We start from the raw sequence: 20,490 nt of genomic DNA on the forward strand, positions 1-20,490 counted from the left end.
GGTAAAGCTATAAAGATATCTTTGTATTTACAAGTAACAAACTAGTTTTTTTTTTTTTAATCTTTATAAAAAAAACTTTTTGTTAAAAAAAAAAATTCAGTATAACCACTTTAGAAGCAACAATTCAAGTCAAAGTTAATTTAAAAAAGGATGTGCATTTTGCAATTCAATTCACAATTCAATTTGCAATTTAATGTGTAATTAAATGTGCACATAGCTTTTAATGCATTTATTTTTTTATTTAGACAATCTAAACTTAAAAGAACATATTTTCATATTGACACTTTATTGCAGATGAATTTTTTGTAATTTCAAAATAACAATTGATAATTTTTATTTTAAATGACTAAATTTGATATAAAACAAATTGAATTCATTGATATTGCAATGTTATAATTATAATAAATTATAATCAAGTTTAGCATGTTACACTTCTGGTATAAGTTATACTTCATTATAAAAGTGAATAAAAAAATGACCTTAATTTTTACTAGATAGAAAATAATTATAAAGGTCTTCTGGAATTAGTTCTGCGTGTTAAACATTTTTAAATTAATAATTTCAACTTTGTAAATAGTTGAATTTATTCTGTTTGTTTAAATCTTTAAAAATTTTGGTTCCATATTGTTTCTCATCTATTTGAAAGACCTTCTAATCTATAAAGTGACAACCTTACCTCTAGTGACAATCTTACCTCTAAAGTGACATTAGCTAATGTAATAACACTTTAGAGTAAAGTTGCCTCAAATGTGCAATCTTACTTCTAAAGTATTTGTTGATGACACAAATATATATTCTATTCTTAATAAAAAGTCATCAGGTTTTGATTGCTTAGATTAGGCAGATAATCTTAAATGTGGTTTCTCCTCTGCAACAATGTTGGGCTCATAGTGGCTTATAAGTAATAACCTAAACAAAGCTCATGTTTTTTGCTGTATACCATTACAGTGGTGTACACTTGGATTTTGGTCGGTCGCCTGGCGGGCGACTGAGAGTAATAATTTAGCTAAACTCGATCGTCCACCAATGTTTTCAGTCGTCCATCACCATTTTTTAACAAAGTTCGCATTTTGCGTAATTCTCATACAGTAAAGTCTTGACTATCTCTCCTAAACTCGATTTTTTTTAAAACATGAAATTTTTTTTTTCTGACTGTCACAACTGCTTTTTATATTTAATGAGGATTACATTATGAATAATAAGGAGAGAGAAAAAAATCGAGCGATAATTGTTCAAATTAATGTTTTTTATTTTTTGCAACGTAATTTGATTGATGGCAAAAAGGCGTTAAATAAAAGCAAACTTTTTATGTATTATTTTTTTTAATTACGTCACTTGGTTTTTATCATTTCTCTTAGATTGTTACAACAAGATAATATTTAAATTATAAATAATGCGTACGTACGCAGAAGGGGGTGGTCGTTTGCTTATAGAATTATTGAAATAATAATAATGAAGAAAAAAATCGAGTCTAAAACTGCATTAAAATATTATTTCCAGTAGCCCTTCGGAAGATTCAGGTGGCATTTGCCATCGGGCGACCGCTAGTGTACACCACTGCATTATTATGATAATGTTGATATTTTTATCCTGGTGAATAGCAACACTTATAATCAGTCTTCTACTTTTGGTTTTCTTAGATTTTATTTCACTACTTACTTCTCAACATTTACAAAATAAAGTTCATAAAATAAATGCTTCTACAAAATAAAATTTATTTTCTTGCTTCTACAAAGTAAAAGTCATTACTTTGCCTCTGCAAAATAATAGTCATTACTTTGTCCCCGCAAAATATACGTCACTACTTTGCTTCTACAAAATAAAAGTCATTACCTTGCTTCTACAAAATTTAAAATCATTACCTTGCTTCCACAAAATAAAAGTACATTCTTCTATGTTAGATAAATTAAGGCAATATTCTTACTAAATAAATTGATACAAGTATAATGAAATTTTCTCATCTTAAATCAAGTTTTAACTTGATTTGATGGTAAGCACAAATAAACATCTTTATTTTTAAAATAAAGATAAATTTGATGAAGGCAATTATCTCTAAATGAAATGTTTTTGTTAAAATTGTATCTTTTTCGACAAGCGTCAAGAAAGTACTGCCTCAACATAAGTTTTAATACTGCCTTGACATCAATTTTAATATTTATCTCTATTTTGACATCAATTTTAATATTCACCTTTATCTCGACGTAAATTTTGTTTTTATCTTTATCTTGAAATAAGTTTTAATTTTGCTTATGTAAAAGTAAATTAAATTTAATGAAATACTAAGTTTAAAAAAATTTTACTGATCATAAAACTTTTGGATTTATTTATTAATAAATTTTTTATGTAAAAATCTAAATACATTTTAGGTACCAATGATATCTGGGCGTTCTCTAGGATTCACTGGTGGCACATTAGATAAGTTAGAGTCGATACCAGGCTTCAATGTAAATATTACAACTGATAAAATTCAAGATATAGTCAAAGATGTGGGATGCTGCATTGTTGGACAAACTCTCACATTAGTTCCAGCTGATAAAATTTTATATAGTTTGCGCGATATTACAAATACAGTTGCATCAGCACCTCTGATATGCAGTTCAATTATCTCAAAAAAAGCTGCAGGTATTTGAATGCTTTAAAAAAAAATTTAATATTAAAATAATTTAAAACCAATCGCAAATACAATTTAAAACAAAGAAAAAAATATAATTTAAGACAAAATATTATTTGAAGGCAAATTTTTTATTAAGTTAAAAAAAATTATTTTAACATTATTTTTGTTTTAAAATTGTTTTTATTTAAATATTTTGCTACTCCACTTTTTGTATTTCTTAAGTTATATAGTTTTAAATTGTACTGTTTGCTTAAATAATCTATTATAATCATTTATATAAAAAAATTTTTTCACGAAATGTTATACAACAATAATTTTTAAAAAAAGTGTTTCAGTAGCTTTCTTTTTTTTTTTTATATAATAGAGGGTTTAAGTAGTCTTGTTCTTGATGTAAAATATGGACGTGGTAGTTTCCAATGTACTCCAACAGATGCAGAAAATTTAGCCAAACTTCTTGTAGCTGTTGGCAACGGTCTGTAGTTTAGTTTTTTTACTTTACATATGCTTTTTATTCAATATCTTATTGTTATTTTATCCCAATTATGTGTTATTTTAAAAATAGTATTTTAATAATATGTGAAAGAGACTTTTATGGTAAAAAACATCCAAATGACACTTTTGCTACCAAAGCTTTGAAACAACATAAAAATTAAAACTTATTTGCCAAAATTCATTAAATTTCATAGTTTTTAAAAACCTCCACATTGATAATTTGAATGACTAATTTTAATATTTCTTGATAGAGTTTGTTTTTCTATAATTATATTTCTTTCATTTTTTAATTTTTGTTTTCTTTATTTCCTTATTTTTATTTTCAAGTGTTCATATTTAATATTTAATTATACAAAAAAATGCAACTTCGTGATGGAATTTAAAGTTTCATGTCTATTGGCAATTATCAGCCATATCTATTTTTTAAATCAAGAAAAAGCTGTTTAAAAATTCAAAAAACAAATAAAGCAATAGAATGAGTTCTGACGTCAAAATAAAATAGAAAAGAATCATAAAAACTGGCTAATCACCTATGTCAAATTGGAAGAGAAAGAATTTGTTTGCCTGCATTTAAATATTATTTTACTGTTTTTGTTTATTTGATTAAGAATTTTCAAGAATAGAATTTGATACTTTTTGTTTATGCATAATTTACAGTTTGGTTATTTTCTATTTAACAACTGGGTTTAAATTTGCATATTTTAACTCCCAAGCCTTCTTTGATAACTTAGCGTCATTTTTATATTTAAGAAAAATATAAAATATTTAATGTTTCTAAAAAAAAATCGTTCTACACAAGTTAAAAAATATTTCTACACAATTAAAATAGTTTTACAAGTGATATAACTTTAAACAGCTTAGATAAATTTCTTCCAATACATTATCATGAATGCTGTTGCGCTATAACTTTGTCGATGTGTAGTTGTGGCATGTCTTTTGTAGAATATTAATTTCTTTTTGATCCATTTCTTTTACCATTTTTAAATCAATACTTTCTGTTTAGCTTTTATGCTTTTGAAACACTATTTCCATAGCTCCACATCATTCTACCATTTTAACATCTGTAATAATATCAGCTTTCTAAAAAGATCTTTCTCTTTTAAATACGTCTTCTTTATCTGTACCATAATGCTCGGCAAGAGCACAGATCTTCTCTGCACAATGCAAATCAAGCTTCTTCTCTGCTTCACGTAACTTTAGTGGATCAAAAACTACAAACTTTAGCTGAAATCCAAGCTGATCAAATGTACCTTGGATTTCAATTTTGAAAGCAAATACAAATTTTTTATATGTACTTTTTTTCAAACGCTTCCCATATGAAAATGTTTTTGTTGCGAAGATTAGCAGCATCTTGAATGCCAACATAAGCTTTCTCATATGACAGGCACAAAAAGTCATGGATTTTCTGTAATGTGACATTTGAGGGAGAGAGTTGAAAACACATCACAAAGCTAGAATAATGTTGCCAAAATCTCTTTTAAGACAAGAGCAGCAAATAAACCAATGGTCTCAACATCACGTCTTTCAGACTTAACAAAAAAGCTCTTAATAATTGTTAATAATCATTATAGACAGCCTTGCATGCTTTTTCATGAGCTGCCCATCTTGTTAAACTAGGACTAACTGGTGTTACAGGATGTTCTTCGTAAATATTCACAATTTCTTGTAGAAAACTGTTACCTAATGGCCGATAATGTTTTTCATTACAAACTGTTGGGCACATATGCACAATTTGCAGACATTGGTTCACCTCATCTGGAAGTGTGGGTTAAGGATTCTTCATATGGGAAGCGTTTGAAAACAAGTACATATAAAAAATTTGTATTTGCTTTCAAAATTGAAATCCAAGGTACATTTGATCAGCTTGAATTTCAACTAAAGTTTGTAGTTTTTGATCCACTAAAGTTACGTGAAGCAGAGAAGAAGCTTGATTTGCATTGTGCAGAGAAGATCTGTGCTCTTGCTGAGCATTATGGTACAGATAAAGAAGATGTATTCAAAAGAGGAAGATCATTTTAGAAAGCTGATATTATTTGGAGACATAGAAAAAGATTCTGATAACAAAGCATTAGTGCTGACTTTTTTTATTTCTAAAGAAAAGCTTGTGTCTCTCATCATTCTCCATATGTTAGCTTGCCTTATACTTAGTTCTTTGTACGCTGCTTCAATTTTGATGACATTCTGGTGATGCATAGTAAATAAATGCCATGCAGCAGCACAAAACATGTTTTTTTTTAAAACATGTTTTTCAACATCTTTTGAAACAACAGTTTGAAAAGCATTGAAAACAAAACGTGTTGGAAACATATTTCAATGTAGTATGCCTACTCACCTACAGCATTTCTATACATCATTTCTACCCACACTAATTTTGGTTCAATTGAATGTATTTTTTGTTTTAAAATATTGAGAATGAATCATTGTGAATATAGTCTAAAGCATTTTTTACTTAATTCAGTTGGAAAGTGTGATTGTTGAGATTTAATGTGATGCAAGGTAATTTACAATTTTCATCTTGCACTGTGTTAATTTTTTTTATTATTATTATTATTTTGATTCACTCCCAGCAAGGCTGCAAGCAGCCACTATTAAGTTTTTAAAAAAAAAGAATAAAGTTACAGAGCAAAGAAGCGGTTGACAGAAGACTTGAAAAGTTGAAGGTTGTATGAATCAGGAAAACATGAAGATGGGAGAGAGTTCCAAAGAGTTAAAGTGCGGGGAAAAAAACTAGATGAATAAAAGTTTTTAGACCATGCAGGTATACAGTAAACGAATGAGACTTTGCTGGATGACAAGTCAAACACGAATGAAGAATGAGTTTTAGTTGATAGAACTAGAGATGATAACTCCTTTGAGCAGCGTCCATGATAGTATTTGTAGAAAAAAAAAAGAGGTGCAATTTTATGACGACGGAAAAGAAGCTCAAGCTTAGCATATAGAGTGGGTCCAACTATGTTTACAATACATATTTAGACCTTGTCTAGAAGAGAATGAGCATCATTAGAAGAATCAGCTCAAATATGACAACAGTATTCCATACAGGGACAAATAAGAGATTTGTAAAGGTAGAGAATGGAATCAGGAGTAAGAAATAGTGAGCATGATAAAAAGAAGCAACCTTAGCAGATGCTAATTCAGCAATCGATTGTATATATGGTTTCCATGAAAAGTCAGTAGTAAACGTTAGTTCAATAAGGCGTAAAGAAGAGGACTCAGTGAAAGGGTTGCCATTCCTTAATATAAGAATGTCAACAGTATTGCGCTAGTTGTTTGCAGTAAATAACTGAGTTTGTTGTTTGTTGAAGTTAATATTTACAATCTGAGATATGAGAAGATCGTTTGTTTACAGTAATTTTTTTTTATAAAACTATATAATTTTAAATAAAAGAAAAATTTCCACAATTTCACATACCAGTGCACCACAAAAAATACCTTTTTAACAAGTCCTGGTGACTTTGCCTTTTAAGTTGGCTGTGTCTTGGTTTGTAGGGTTCAACAGAAAAAACGGGAATATAAATTATCCCTGATGAATTTTTTTTGCTGAAAAACATTTAGAACCAATCATAAAAAGAAAATTATCCACAACACTACTTATTTTCTTATAAATAAAATGTGTTAAAAATAATAAGCACAATCGGAAAATACATCTTTGCAAAGCGTTCTTATTGTGTAATTGGGAACTGGGACTCAATGTAAAAAGTAATAAATTCCAGGTTGCTAGATGTTGTAAGTTCTTTTCCTATAGAAAACTGATGTCTCAAGGAAGTACTCTGAAGTTTATTATCTCTGGAAGTAAAGAACATATATGTATTTTATCATATTGACTCTAAATTATTATTATTAATAATGTAAATCAATAATATAAGTTATTATTGGTTAAAAAAACGTAATCACAAATTTTTTTAGGTGTTGGCATGAAAACAACTGCTCTTATTACAAGTATGGAGGAGCCTTTAGGCATGATGATAGGAAATTCATTGGAAGTTCTTGAGTCTGTACACTGTCTTCAAGGAAAAGGGCCATCTGATGTTTTAGATCTAGTTATTGCACAAGGTAAATAAGTAAGCTGGTGAAAATTAATTTTAGCTTAATTTTTTTCATTAGTATAATTTTATTATATGCTATACTTACTATTAACTAATGCCTACAAAGTTTAAACTTCTAATTAACATAATAATATAAATGATAATGTTTATGTTTAATGTTTCGAATAGTCAAGAGAAAAATTAAGAAAATTCGTTTTAAATATTCAGGTCGGGAATTGCTGTTACAGCAAGGCCTAGCGGCTACCCCTGAAGAAGCTTTATCTCAAGTTATACATTCTATATCTAGTGGAAGAGCTTTAGAAGTGTTCAGACTAATGCTTGTTGCTCAAGGAGTAGATGAAGAAACATCCAAAGCAATTTGTAAATCTCCAGAGACAGTGTTACCTATATCTAATCATACCACAGATATAAAATCTTCTAAATCTGGTACAGTTATTGGTATTGATCCCTTGAAATGTGCAGAAGTATCAGGAGTTCTTGGAGCAGGTCGTCTAAAACCCAGTGATATTGTAACTCATAATACTGGCATTCAGTTATTTAAAAAGGTCGGCAATTTGATTCAAGAAGGTGAGACCTGGGCAACAGTTTACCACGTCGACAAAAAACTATCTGAAGAATTAATTTTAAAGCTAGAATCTGCTTTAAGTGTAACTAGTGAAAATTTTACTGACAAAATAAAATCAAAAATACACAGTATTATTAAGTAATTTTAAAAATATAATAACAATTTATTACATATTAATGATTTATTATATTTTATGAATCGTTATTATCTATAATATTAATGATATCAATTTTAAAACACCTAAATTTTTAAGCATAACTTCTCTGTTACATTCTTTTATGTTGTTCTGTTAAGTTTTTGTTTCAGTTATACTTAAAGATATTCATCGTTTTGTTTGTGCTATTTATTTTTAAGTTGTTTTGTTATATTCTTAGTTCTGTTATGTTGGTTATTTTTTTATGTTGATTGTTTTGTCTGCTGTTTTGTTATAATTAGTAAAATATAGTTCAGTTTTTATTACATATACTTATATTATTTACTTTACTCTATTTTTTTTTATTATTACTATTATTTAGTTGTCCTTTTTATATATAGGTTTCTTATTTTTACTTTCACTTTCTGACATATATTTGCTATATTCGCATACTATTTTGTTTTGTTAAATTTTTTACTTTTTGATCAGTATATATCATTGTATCTTTTTTTTTTTTTTTTTTTAATATATATGCGTTTATTATTTTTATTTTGTTGTATTTTTTATATTTTTAATTTACACCTATATTATTTGATGTATTTCTTTAATTTTTAACATGTATTATTTTGTTGTATCTTTTACTTTTTAATATATACATAAAGTATTAATTTCTTAAATAAAGTATTAATTTCCTAAATAAAGAATTAATTTCTTTAATTTTTAATATATACCTATATTATTTTGTTGTATTTTTTACTTATTAATATATACATATAGTGTTAATGTAAAATAACCAAGACTTTAAAGTATTATTTTTTTATAAAATTTTGTATTATAAGAAAAGAAAATATTATATTTTATCATTTTTTACTTGTAAAATAGTAAAATAAAAATATTGAAAAATTAACAAAAAGTTACTAACATTACAAAAACCCGATAAACTAATTTACTTAAATCTTAACCCATATTTCATTAATAGTTTTTGAACTTTTTTCTCCAAAAGCAACGTCTCATTAATCTTTGAAGATTGATGAGACGTTGATTTGGGTAAATTTATTATAAAGTATATATATTTTATAATAATTTATTATGATAATTAGAATTATTTTGAAAGCAATAATTGGTGATAATAAAACTGCAATAGTATACATAATTTGTGAAGACTTTTAAATAATTTTTGTGTAAAAGGGCAAATTTATTTCCAAACAAATTTAAAATCTAGACTTTCAGAATGACATATAATTTATAAATCATTTTATTTAGGGTTAGCCCTGATTATGTCTGAACCCATCCCTTAATAGGATTACCCCTAAACACTGAAAAATCTGAGAATTAAATACTAAATTTAAGTATAAGATTGTTATAAAGAAAAGTAAATGCATCTAAAGGATGTATTTGTTCTAACTGCTGCGTCATATTGGTCCAGGATCATAAATCCTTGAAATAAATAACATTTTTCAAAAATTTATGACCTTTTATACGCAGAGGTAAATTCAAACTACTCACCTTCCCCTACATTGACATGAGCTAGCTTGATTGCTACTGCTAATGCTAACTACGTCAATGTTTATTAATATTTCAAGGGTACTGCCATCCAAAATATCATTTGTTTCGTAAAGTAATTGTATTATTATGCACTGATTCCAAAATGGTAGTAATAATCTGGAGGAATTTCACGCTTAACGACTCTATCTGTAAGAGTTATGATGTAGATATAACGGATTTTTTAGTGAAACACAGATGCCTTCTTAACAAATTTAATAGTCTATTGGTTGTTCTATAAGGTAGAGCAGACTCAATTCTTGTCTAATATTTGCTTCTTCGTTGCTTGAAAAAAAGGCAGCTACATCTGATGAATTATCTGGTAGAGAAGATGGAGGTTTTTTAGGAAACAGTATTTGGGAAAAGGCTGGTTGAGAAAGTGGAAGTACCTGATGTAGAGGTACTTCAGTATCCAAGCTCTCAAAATCTACATTACCAATACTCAAGTGTATACCAGAGCTATAATCTATTGTAGCTTGCTCTCTGTGATCTCTGTGACTTTAATCTCTTGTACTACAAGCTATCATGCTCGCAGGCCTACAATTTGTAGGCCTGTGAGCATAATAGCTCATGAAAAAGAAATCTCTTGGGTATATTTTCTGAAAAAATAATGTTTTATTGTCAATATAAAAAAAATTTATATTAAGTGATGTATAATTATGTAATCAATGTCAAAATTTTAACATTAGACTCAAAACAAAACAAATAATAATTATACCAATATTGTTTATAAACACCTTGGTGATTCAATAAAATTCTTTCATATACTTGTGTCTTAATTTATATTTTTAAAATATTAATGTATGATATTTTTAATGATTTTAATATATGATATTTTTTAGTGGTGGTAGTAATTAAAATCAATTTTATATACTTTGTAATGAAAATAACTTTCACAAACTGTCCAAAAATATGATTTTTGTATGAAAAACTTTTTTTATACGAAGAACTTTTATAAGAAGAATGCTTGATCTGATAAAATATTTTGTTGTTGCTTAACAATGCAATATGTAGTTATCCAGTTTATTTTTTCAGAATAACTTAAAAGAGTAACTAAAAACTAAATAGTTTGATATACTCCAATATGAGCAATATGTATGTATAAATATATAATATATTAAAGTACATCATACTTTGAAAGTTTTTGATTTTTAATTAGGCGGATAATTTTTGTGGTATCACTAAATGTGAATAATGACTTTGGGAAAAAAAATTTCAAGAAAAATAATTTTTATCTATGCGGGATTGCAGTTTTTGGAAAGGTAAAATTTATCATTTATGCATAAATGCAATGGGGGTTACAATTTTTAAATTATGAAAATCTAAAACTTTTTAAATTTTTTTTACATATTACCATATGCTATGAAACCTGAATATTTTTTTTTAGAAAAATAAATATATTCGTGGGATAAATTGTGTTAAAAGATTAAAATAAAAGTGCTAAAATATAATGACATACAAATTTAAAACAAACTTTCATTGTTTAAATGCACACGCTTACTTGTGACCTTTTTTAAAAGTTTAATTTAATCGTCAAATGGGTAGCACAAGTATATTTTCATATCTAATATAAAACAAATGTGATGTTGATAGCCATGTCACAAAGTAACAATGTTTTGACTGCTGAGAAGACAAGATAAGGAAATTCTAAACATTGCCACACCATAAATTCAAAATGGATCTTATTTTTTATTTTTTATTTATTTGCATTTTAAAATAAGAAACACAAAAAGTATTTCTTATTTTATTAAGAAATACTTTTTGTATTTCTTATTAAAATAAGAATAAAGTTTTTAGGCGTGGCGTCTTGTAGGATGGTGAGAAGGAGCAAATGTAAAAAACTCAGAAAAAGGTAGATCGACAAAGTTATGTATAATTTTATTGGTCATTACAAGATCAAATTTTATTCTATGACATTTAAGAGATTCTAGATTGAAGATATTGAGTCTTGAAGAATAATCTTTATATGGAACACGACATCTTTTACATACACTTCTAGTAAAGGATTTCTGAACTTTTTCTAACCAACTTATATCTTTTAAAAGATGGGGATTCCACACAGAGGTAAAAAACTTTATGATAGGTTGAACATAAACTTTATAGACTTTAATCAGAAGCTTGAAATCGTTACTGATGAAGGATTTTAAAAGTAAGTAGGAACGAGAATACTGTTATTAACACAGATCATACAAATAAGTTTATCAAATGTTAAACCTGGTGTTCTCATGTTAAAAATAGTTGTATTTAAATTAATTGCTCCTGCAATTGAAGAAAACTCAGCACAATGTCAACTAAAAATAGCAAAATCTACAGATCATTCTGAAAGAGCTAAAGGCCCCGATAAAGGTGGATAAACAATTCAACCTGCTCCTGCTCCTGCTCCTGGTTCTACTAAAGATGAAGTTAAAAGTAAAACTAATGCAGGAAGAAGTAATCAAAATCTTAAATTGTTTAATCTAAGAAATGCTATATTTGATGCTCCTATGTATATATGTACTAATCAATTTTCATAATCTCCTATTAAAACTGGCAAAACTAAAAGAAAAATCTTTTTTCCTTATCTTGTCTTCTCAAAATTTTCCTTATCTTGTCTTCTCAGCAGTCACAACATTGTTACTTTGTGACATAGCCATCAAAATCACATTTATTTTATATTACATATGAAAATATACTTGTGCTAGCCATTTAACGGTTAAATGAAACTTTTAAAAAACGTCATCAGTAAACGTGGTCTCACTCGTACGGAAAAAAAATTAAGCTTCTGCTATGGCAATCCATCTGTTGTGGCAAGCCATCTAGTATGGCAAATATTTTTACACTTTGCTTTAGAAAAGTTTATGTCAATTTGGTCTGTAAATAAACGTTGCACCAACTTATAACAAAGCATTGCATCTGTCAACATTGTTTTGGGAATTTTTTCAGGATGTTCAATCAAAGACTTCAGCTATTATATAGGTTCAAATATTTCAATTCTTTTTATGCAAATAATTTTAGATAGAGCCTTTGTAATAGGGCCAGTAAAACAATCCTTTGAGTTGGAGCATGTAATCTAACAGTTATATGTCTTAATAGTAGTTTATTGCAATCCAGCATACAAATAGACCAGAATAATTGCCTCTTGGTTAGTTATTCCAGATTTGATAGAAAACATCCATCTTTTTCTTTCCCTCCGATTTCTAAGGACTCATGGGTTGCCCTTAAAACCACCTAATTATAAATAATTATTATAGTTATATTGTCTGAACTTTAAATGGCGTCATTCAAATAATGAAAGTCTGATTGTTTTTAATGTCTTATTATATTTTAGCACTTTTATTTTAATATTTTAACACACTTTATCCATCTAATATATTTATTTTTCTAAAAAAAAAATATTCACGTTTCATAGCATATGGTAATATGTAAAAAAAAATCTAAAAGGTTTTAGATTTCAATAATTTAAAAATTGTAGCCCCCTTGCATTTATGCATAAACGATCAATATATATATATATATATATATATATATATATATATATATATATATATATATATATATATATATATATATATATATATATATATATATATATATATATATATATATATATATATATATATATATGTATATATATATATATATATATATATATATATATATATATATATATATATATATATGTATATATATATGTATATATATATATATATATATATGTATATATATATGTATATATATATATATATATATATATATATATATATATATATATATATATATATATATATATATATATATATATATATATATATGTATATATATATATATGTATATATATATGTATATATATATGTATATATATATATATATATATATATATATATATATATATATATATATATATATATATATATATACATTTATATAAACGAATATATATATATGTATATATACATACAGTATTGGACAAAACATTTGCAACCAACATCGAACAATGCTAAAAAGTGTTCCTAATTTTACATGTCTTAAAAACGAAACGAACTATACTACCACAGCAAACAGTTCAGGAGTCTGTAGTCATAGCATGCCATGACATGAGCAATCAGCTGACAGGTGACAGCACACAGGCAGAATTTCGTTGACAAGTGCCATTTTGCAGCGGAAAAAACAAGTGCAACTTTTTTGGTTTGTTTCATTTTCTTAAGTCTGGTCCGTGTCAATGTCACAGAAGTTTTTTAATAATTAAAGGAAGTATCCAGAAGCATCTAGAGTCTTCTAGAACAGGTTCACACAAGTTCATTTTACTATATAAGAGACATGTAAATCGACATGTAATTCAGTCAGTGTATGGAAGTCAATCAGTCAGTATTATCAAGACAGTTTATCGAAGTGAGTATTATCAAAGTGTTTTATCGAAGAACATTAATACAAGAAGTAAAATACAACAAGTGTTTTATTACATCAATACAGTCCACATCCAACCAAGACGTTGTATTCCACAGAGCATTATTGTATCATCACAAATTAAATGTAACACGGTAAGCCTTGAGAAGCGTGATTATTTATTTTTATTGTTTTTATGACTTCAAGTGCAAAAATGGCTCCCGACAGTCTTGGATTGGAACTTAGAAAGAAAATTATTGGCGATTACGTAAGTGGAATGTCTCAAAAAAGTATTTGTGATAAATATCGCGTGAAAAAATGGACCGTATCAAGACTATGTTCCAAATATCGTTCTACGGGGAAGTTAGCAGCAGATAACAAAGGTGGAAGACCGCGTTCCACCACTTCTAGAGAGGATTCTATGATCATCAGATCCGTCAAGAAGGATCCCTGGATATCATCAGTCAAGATACAAAAGCAAATAGAGCTGCCTGTATCGGACCGAACAATCAGACGACGTGCTGTTGAAGCCGGATTGTTTTCTCGACGCCTTGCAAAGAAACCGCTGATTTCACTAAAAAACCAGAAGAAAATACTCCAGTTTGCTACATCTCATATTGACTGGAATGTGAAAAAATGGCGAACTGTCCTGTTCAGTGATGAATCGAAGTTCAACATCATTGGGAGCGATGGCATTTGCCGTGTACGTCGACCGGCTGGAAAACGCCTCGATTTACGTTACTGCCATTAGACCGTGAAGCATGGTGGAGGCAATGTGATGGTCTGGGGGTATTTTTCTACTAACGGTCTAGGTCCAATACATTGAAACGATGGAATAATGGACCGTTTCATGTATAAAAATATCCTGAAAGATGTTATGTTACCTCATGATGAATGGAATATGCCAATAAAATTGGTTTTTCAGCAAGACAACGATCCGAAACACACTGCAAGGGTAGTCAAGCAGTGGTTCAAGACAACCACCTATCGGTGATGGATTGGCCGCCTCAATCTCCGGATCTCAACCTTATCGAGAACCTGTGGGAGATCGTCAACCACAGAATTAATCGTGAAGGTGTTCGTAATAAGGATCAACTGTTTGAACAAATCCAAAAGGCCTGGGCAGCGATTCCACAAAGTTTCATTGATCACCTGATCCAATCTATGCCTCGAAGATGCAAAGCTGTGATCGACAACAAAGGATTCGCCATGAAATATTGATAGCGAAATACAGCTTGGTCAACATTTTGTTGAGTTGCACTTGTTTTGTCCAGAAGGAAATCAACTTTTTTTAATACTTTTGATTAGTTTATAAATTTTTGTGTACAAATATTGAACTTTGTGATGAATAAAACTTGAAGAACTTTGTCTCTAAACAGTTACATAGTTATTTCTCTAAATTGAAAAAATGCAGCACTTTTATATAAAGAAACTAAATTAGCATTATTTGGTTGCACTCGTTTTGTCCGATACTGTATATATATATTCGTTTACCAAGACTACCTAAATATCGAACCTTAGTTACTGTCATCAACAAGTCATTCCTACGAACGCATAGTCATAAAAACAAATTTAGTTAATAGTGTATATATCATCATCGCAATTTATAGATCAAATCCTATTATTCCAATTGGAATTTTTTTTTCAGAGTTGCGCGAGCTCTTGGAAGAACTTCAAACTATTTCTTATGAAGTTTCATTGTGTGGTGATTTTAACTGTCTAGGCAACAGTTTAATAACTATAGACTCGCGACTTACTGATGATCTGAAAACCTCTAATATGATACAACGGATTCATACTCCAATTTGCATATCTTCAATTACCGGTACTGCTAATCTACTTGACCTTTTAATTAATCGCATTGACGACAATCTGCTTTAGAATCTTAAGGTCAAAGATCTGATTTTTTCAGACCACTGCATGATTCAAGCTGCATTACAACACCAAACTTCGAAAAACAAAACTGTCTGGTTCTCTAAAGGAAATTTCTCAAAGTTTTTTAATTTAATTTTTCATTATTTTCATAATAAGTTATTTACAAAATATTTTGGGTTAAGATATGAACGAAACAGGCAGAAGATAAAAGTCTTATCATCTAGCCCCTTTGTATCGTTTACACTATCACAAATCTATCATAAAATTTTACAATATTAGTAAAATAATATAAATACTTTTAAATAAACATTTTACATTTTTTATATATTAAAAAAAATATTTTTATGCACGTAAATATATATATATATATATATATATATATATATATATATATATATATATATATATATATATATATATATATATATATATATATATATATGTATATATATATATATTTATATATATATATATATATATATATATATTTATATATATATATATATATATATATATATATATATATATATATATATATATATATATATATATATATATATATATATATGTATATATATATGTATATATATATATATATATATATATATATATAATTTTAATTATAGTTTTACTTTCAATTGGAAGGAATGAATTCCACAAATGTGGCCCTCGGCATGGTATTGAGAAATTAGATTGTTTTAATGAGGTTTTTGGTACCTGATAGTTATGCAATGAATGCTTTGTTGTAAGTTAGTTTTTTCTATTGAAATATTTAGGAGTTTTAGGGGCAAAGTTTCAGATTTGGAAGATTTAGAAAAAAAAATATATTTGCTTTTAGTTTTGTTTAGAAATAGTTTGTTGGCTTTTAACCATTCATTGAGGTTGTCAAGCTCACGATTCATAGTGATAAAGATTGACTCTATGTTTGAATGGGTATAAAAAACCTGAGTGTCGTCAGCAAAAAGATTGAAATTTAATACACTAGAAGATAAGTAAATATCGTTTATATAGATAATAAATAATAAAGGCCCTGAATAGATTCCTATGGAACTCCGCAAGAAATGTTTTCTAGCTTAGTACAGGTTTTGTCATAAGATACACATTGCTTGCGATTATTAAGATAGGAAAAAAACCATTAATAGTTATTATTTTTGACTCCATAATTTCTGAGTTTGTAAGGAAGAATATTATGGTCCACATTATCGAAGGCCTTTGAGAAGTCAATAAAAACCCCAAGAGTATATTGGTTGTTTTTAAATCCGTTTAAAATTTCTTTAACTAATTTAATTACTGCATGTTTAATTTAATGCATTTAATTATGCATTTAATGCATTTATGCATGCATTTAATTATGCATTTAATTATGCATTTAATTATGCATTTAATTATGCATGCATTTAATTATGCATGCATTTAATTACTGCATGTTTAATTTAATTACTGCACTAATTTAATTACTGCATGTCGAGTGCCCTTTTTTAAAACCGTACTGATTATTATTAAGCAATTTATGTTTTATAAAATAATTGCATATCCTATTATGCGTTATTCTCTCTAGAATTTTAGAAAAACATGGAAGTATTGAAATAGGTCTATAATTAGATAATTTAGAAATATCTTTAAAAATTGGAACTACTCTAACTAGTTTTAAAAGGTCAGGAAAAATTCCATTATTAAATGAAAGATTAAAAATAATTAGTAAGAGGTTTTCAATAATATCAAAAACTTCTTTAATAACCCTAGGGCTAATGTCATCAAGACCTGAGCTTTTGTTTGGTTTTAACATATTAAAAGATAAACCGTTCATAAGTTCATCAGGAGATACTTCAAGCTCATCCATTACACAGTCTTCTTCTTTCATATATGATTTAAAATTTTATTTCCGGGAGTTATTTTATTTGCTTGGTTTTAACCGACGTTTATAAAAAAATTATTAAAACTCTCTGCAATAACTTTTCGCTCATTAATTACTGTTCTTTCATCTTCAGTGTATACATATTTTGGTAAAGTATAACCATGATCTTGTTTATTTTTTCATATCACTTCCTTTATTATATTCCAAGTTTTTTTGTTATTACCAATATTATTTTGAAGTGATTTTGAGAAATAATTTTTTTCAACTTTTCTTTTCAGGTTTTTAAACAGGTTTTTGTAAATTTTATATTTTTTTTCGTTTTCATAAGTTTTATTTTTTAAGAATTTTTCAAATAGTCTTTGTTTTTTCTTTGAAGATTTAATAAGCCCTTTTGTAATCCAGGGACTTTGCAGGCTTTTAAGCTTAATTTTTATTTCTTTCATCGGAAACGCTTAATTGTAAGCATTAACGAACTCATTGTAAAAAAAATCATAAACTATATTAGCATCTTTGCAATTTTTGAGTTGTTTCCAGTTTACTTTGAGTAAATAATTTCTAAACGCCCCAATATTAAATTCATTAATCTGCCTTTTTACTTCCCTTGGTACTTTTCTTTTTTTTCCTTTTTTAAAAAAATCCGAATAAAAAAATGGGAAAGTGGTCGCTTGTACCGCTTTTTTATGATTTCGCTTTGGATGTTGCGAAATTTTTATGATTTCGCTTTGGATGTTGCGAAATTTTTATGATTTCGCTTTGGATGTTGCATGTTGAGAAATTCGGTTTGAAGAGTTACGCGATTAAGTTTGTTAATTAAGGGAATAATGCTGTACTGAAATAGAGTGTTTGAGAAACGTTTTACATCGCTTTCAGTTTTAACAATAAGAATATTTAGGTTATAGTCTCCCGTGATGTAAATTTGTTTGTGTTTTACTTTTTTTCAGTAGCATTTTAAGTATTTCTTATTTCCGCATGGCGGTCTATACAAAGCAGTTATTAAAACGTTTTTTTTTTATTATTGTGGTTTAATAATTCGATAGTTAGAAATTAAAAGTCCGCGTTTGGAATACTTAAAATTTCTATTTTTTGAAAATGAATTGAGTCATGAACAAAAATGCATACACCACCACCAATGCTGCCACCTCGAGTTTAGTGGATTGCCTTATAACGTGGAGTTTAAAAATTATTTTTTTCATTTCTGCACCATGTTTCTATTAAGCATATTACCGTAAACTCAGAGTTTATATTTTTTCGAGCATTGATTTAAAACTTTCAAAGTTTTTATTCATACTACGAATGTTTAAAGTTAGAGTTGAAAATAACATTTGTGACGCATTCATGAGGTTAGATACTTCCTCAATATCAAAATAGTTAGAGTATGATTATGACGTCCTCAAAAAAGATTACATCTGGATCGTTATCATTATTCAAAAGAAGTGTCTTTTGTTTATTAAAAATTACTAAAAAATATGTTACGTTTGATTTGTTAGCCATTTTCATAATTATAATATTTAAAATTAAGATTAAAAATGATTAGATTTCTAGCTAAATCATTTTGAATTATTATAAACATTTTTTGTAATAATAAGTTTGTCAAACCTGACAATTACATTTTCTCCATTTAATTATCTTTCTTTCGCTTCTGAAAATAACTTCCTACGTTTTCTTGCCGTCTCTTGAGAGAAATCTTCATTCCCGTAAATATTCAGACCTTTGAGTTTTCTTGTTTCTTTTAGAATGTTTGACTTATCTTTAAACCTTAACAACTTCAATGTAATTATTCGGGATCGGGCTTCTTTTTTAAATCCAACTCGATGCGCTTTTTCAATTTCGACTCCTTTTACTCCTAAATTTACACATAATAAATTCTGAACTTTTTGTTCAGTTTCATCCCAAGTTACATTGATATTTTCAGGAATTCCGTCTATTCTTAGGTTACTACGCCTCGACCTATCTTCGGAGATTCTGCATTTTTCGTTTAAAATTGTAATATTATATGGGCTTTTAAATTCTTTAGAATCATTAGCAGCTTTCACCTTTTGATCGATTAAGCTTTCTTTTAAGTTTTTTATATCATTTTCTAGTAAGTGTATTCTTTTATTGCAATCCAATGATTTTGTTTCAATATCGTCTAGGCGTGTATTGATTATTTTTAAGTTATCGCTAAGTAAGTCCACGAATACTTTTTCTTGCTCTTTAAATAATGTCCGTATTTCTTTTTTGCGCTGAATGAACATATTTTTTATTTCGGATAAAGTAGTAGCTATTTTTAATTTTTTTTGATTTAATTATTTTTCCTTTCTTTTTTGAGCTGTTAGAATTACGTCTGTTCACCGCGGTGGTCGAGTTAGGAATTTTTTAAAAGTTAGATATATGAAGCTCCAAAATCGAACTGCAAAGATGGTATGTCGTACTTTACCGACAATATGTGCTGACGATTATGCAGAACATATAAAAACTAACTTAACAACTGTTCTTGATAGATTGGCACCAATCCAGAAATATGCAAAAAGACTTAGTTTGCACGATGATAAATGGCTATCAGCATGTGCTAAGAAAAGTAAAAGCAGACGTCGAAAACTGGAACGTCGTTACAAAAAAAGTGGCTTATTGGTAGATAAAAAAACTCTATTGTTAAAAAGTTACTGCATACAAACTCTAAAAATGTAATTGATAACAATATAATATCAGAGGAAAAGTGTGAAACGAAAAATCAATATTTCATTAACAAACTTGAAAGTGTAAAGAATACAATCCTAGAAAGGCTGATTACCCTCCGGTAATCATATAACTTTTCAGAGTTACCACTCCCTGAAGCAACTTTAATGTTAACACTTGCTACGGTTACACCTGAATATGAATAAAATTTCGTTTGATTTGATTTCCGATGAATTGAAAATGGATTTTCGGTTGAATTATAATCTTTTTATTTTTTAATTTGTTTTTATACTTATTATTTCTTGTTCTTTCTCTCTTACTTTTACTCATGTTCTTTTTCTTTTGCTAGTT

General features: G+C 27.7%; 1 protein-coding gene across 1 annotated transcript in view; it reads left to right on the top strand.

Annotated features, from left to right (window-relative positions):
* Window positions 1-8,543, top strand: part of LOC100215487 (thymidine phosphorylase) — a 45,764-nt gene extending 37,221 nt beyond the window's left edge. Inside the window, exons 4-7 of the mRNA XM_065812323.1 lie at window positions 2,367-2,622; window positions 2,979-3,086; window positions 7,013-7,159; window positions 7,360-8,543. Of these exons, the coding sequence (XP_065668395.1) occupies window positions 2,367-2,622; window positions 2,979-3,086; window positions 7,013-7,159; window positions 7,360-7,859 (1,011 nt within the window). The 3' untranslated portion in view covers window positions 7,860-8,543. The remainder of the gene's footprint in view (window positions 1-2,366; window positions 2,623-2,978; window positions 3,087-7,012; window positions 7,160-7,359) is intronic.
* Window positions 8,544-20,490: the final 11,947 nt, after the last annotated feature.

The sequence above is a fragment of the Hydra vulgaris genome, chromosome 12 (genome assembly GCF_038396675.1).
Source record: "Hydra vulgaris chromosome 12, alternate assembly HydraT2T_AEP".
NCBI lineage: Eukaryota > Metazoa > Cnidaria > Hydrozoa > Anthoathecata > Hydridae > Hydra > Hydra vulgaris.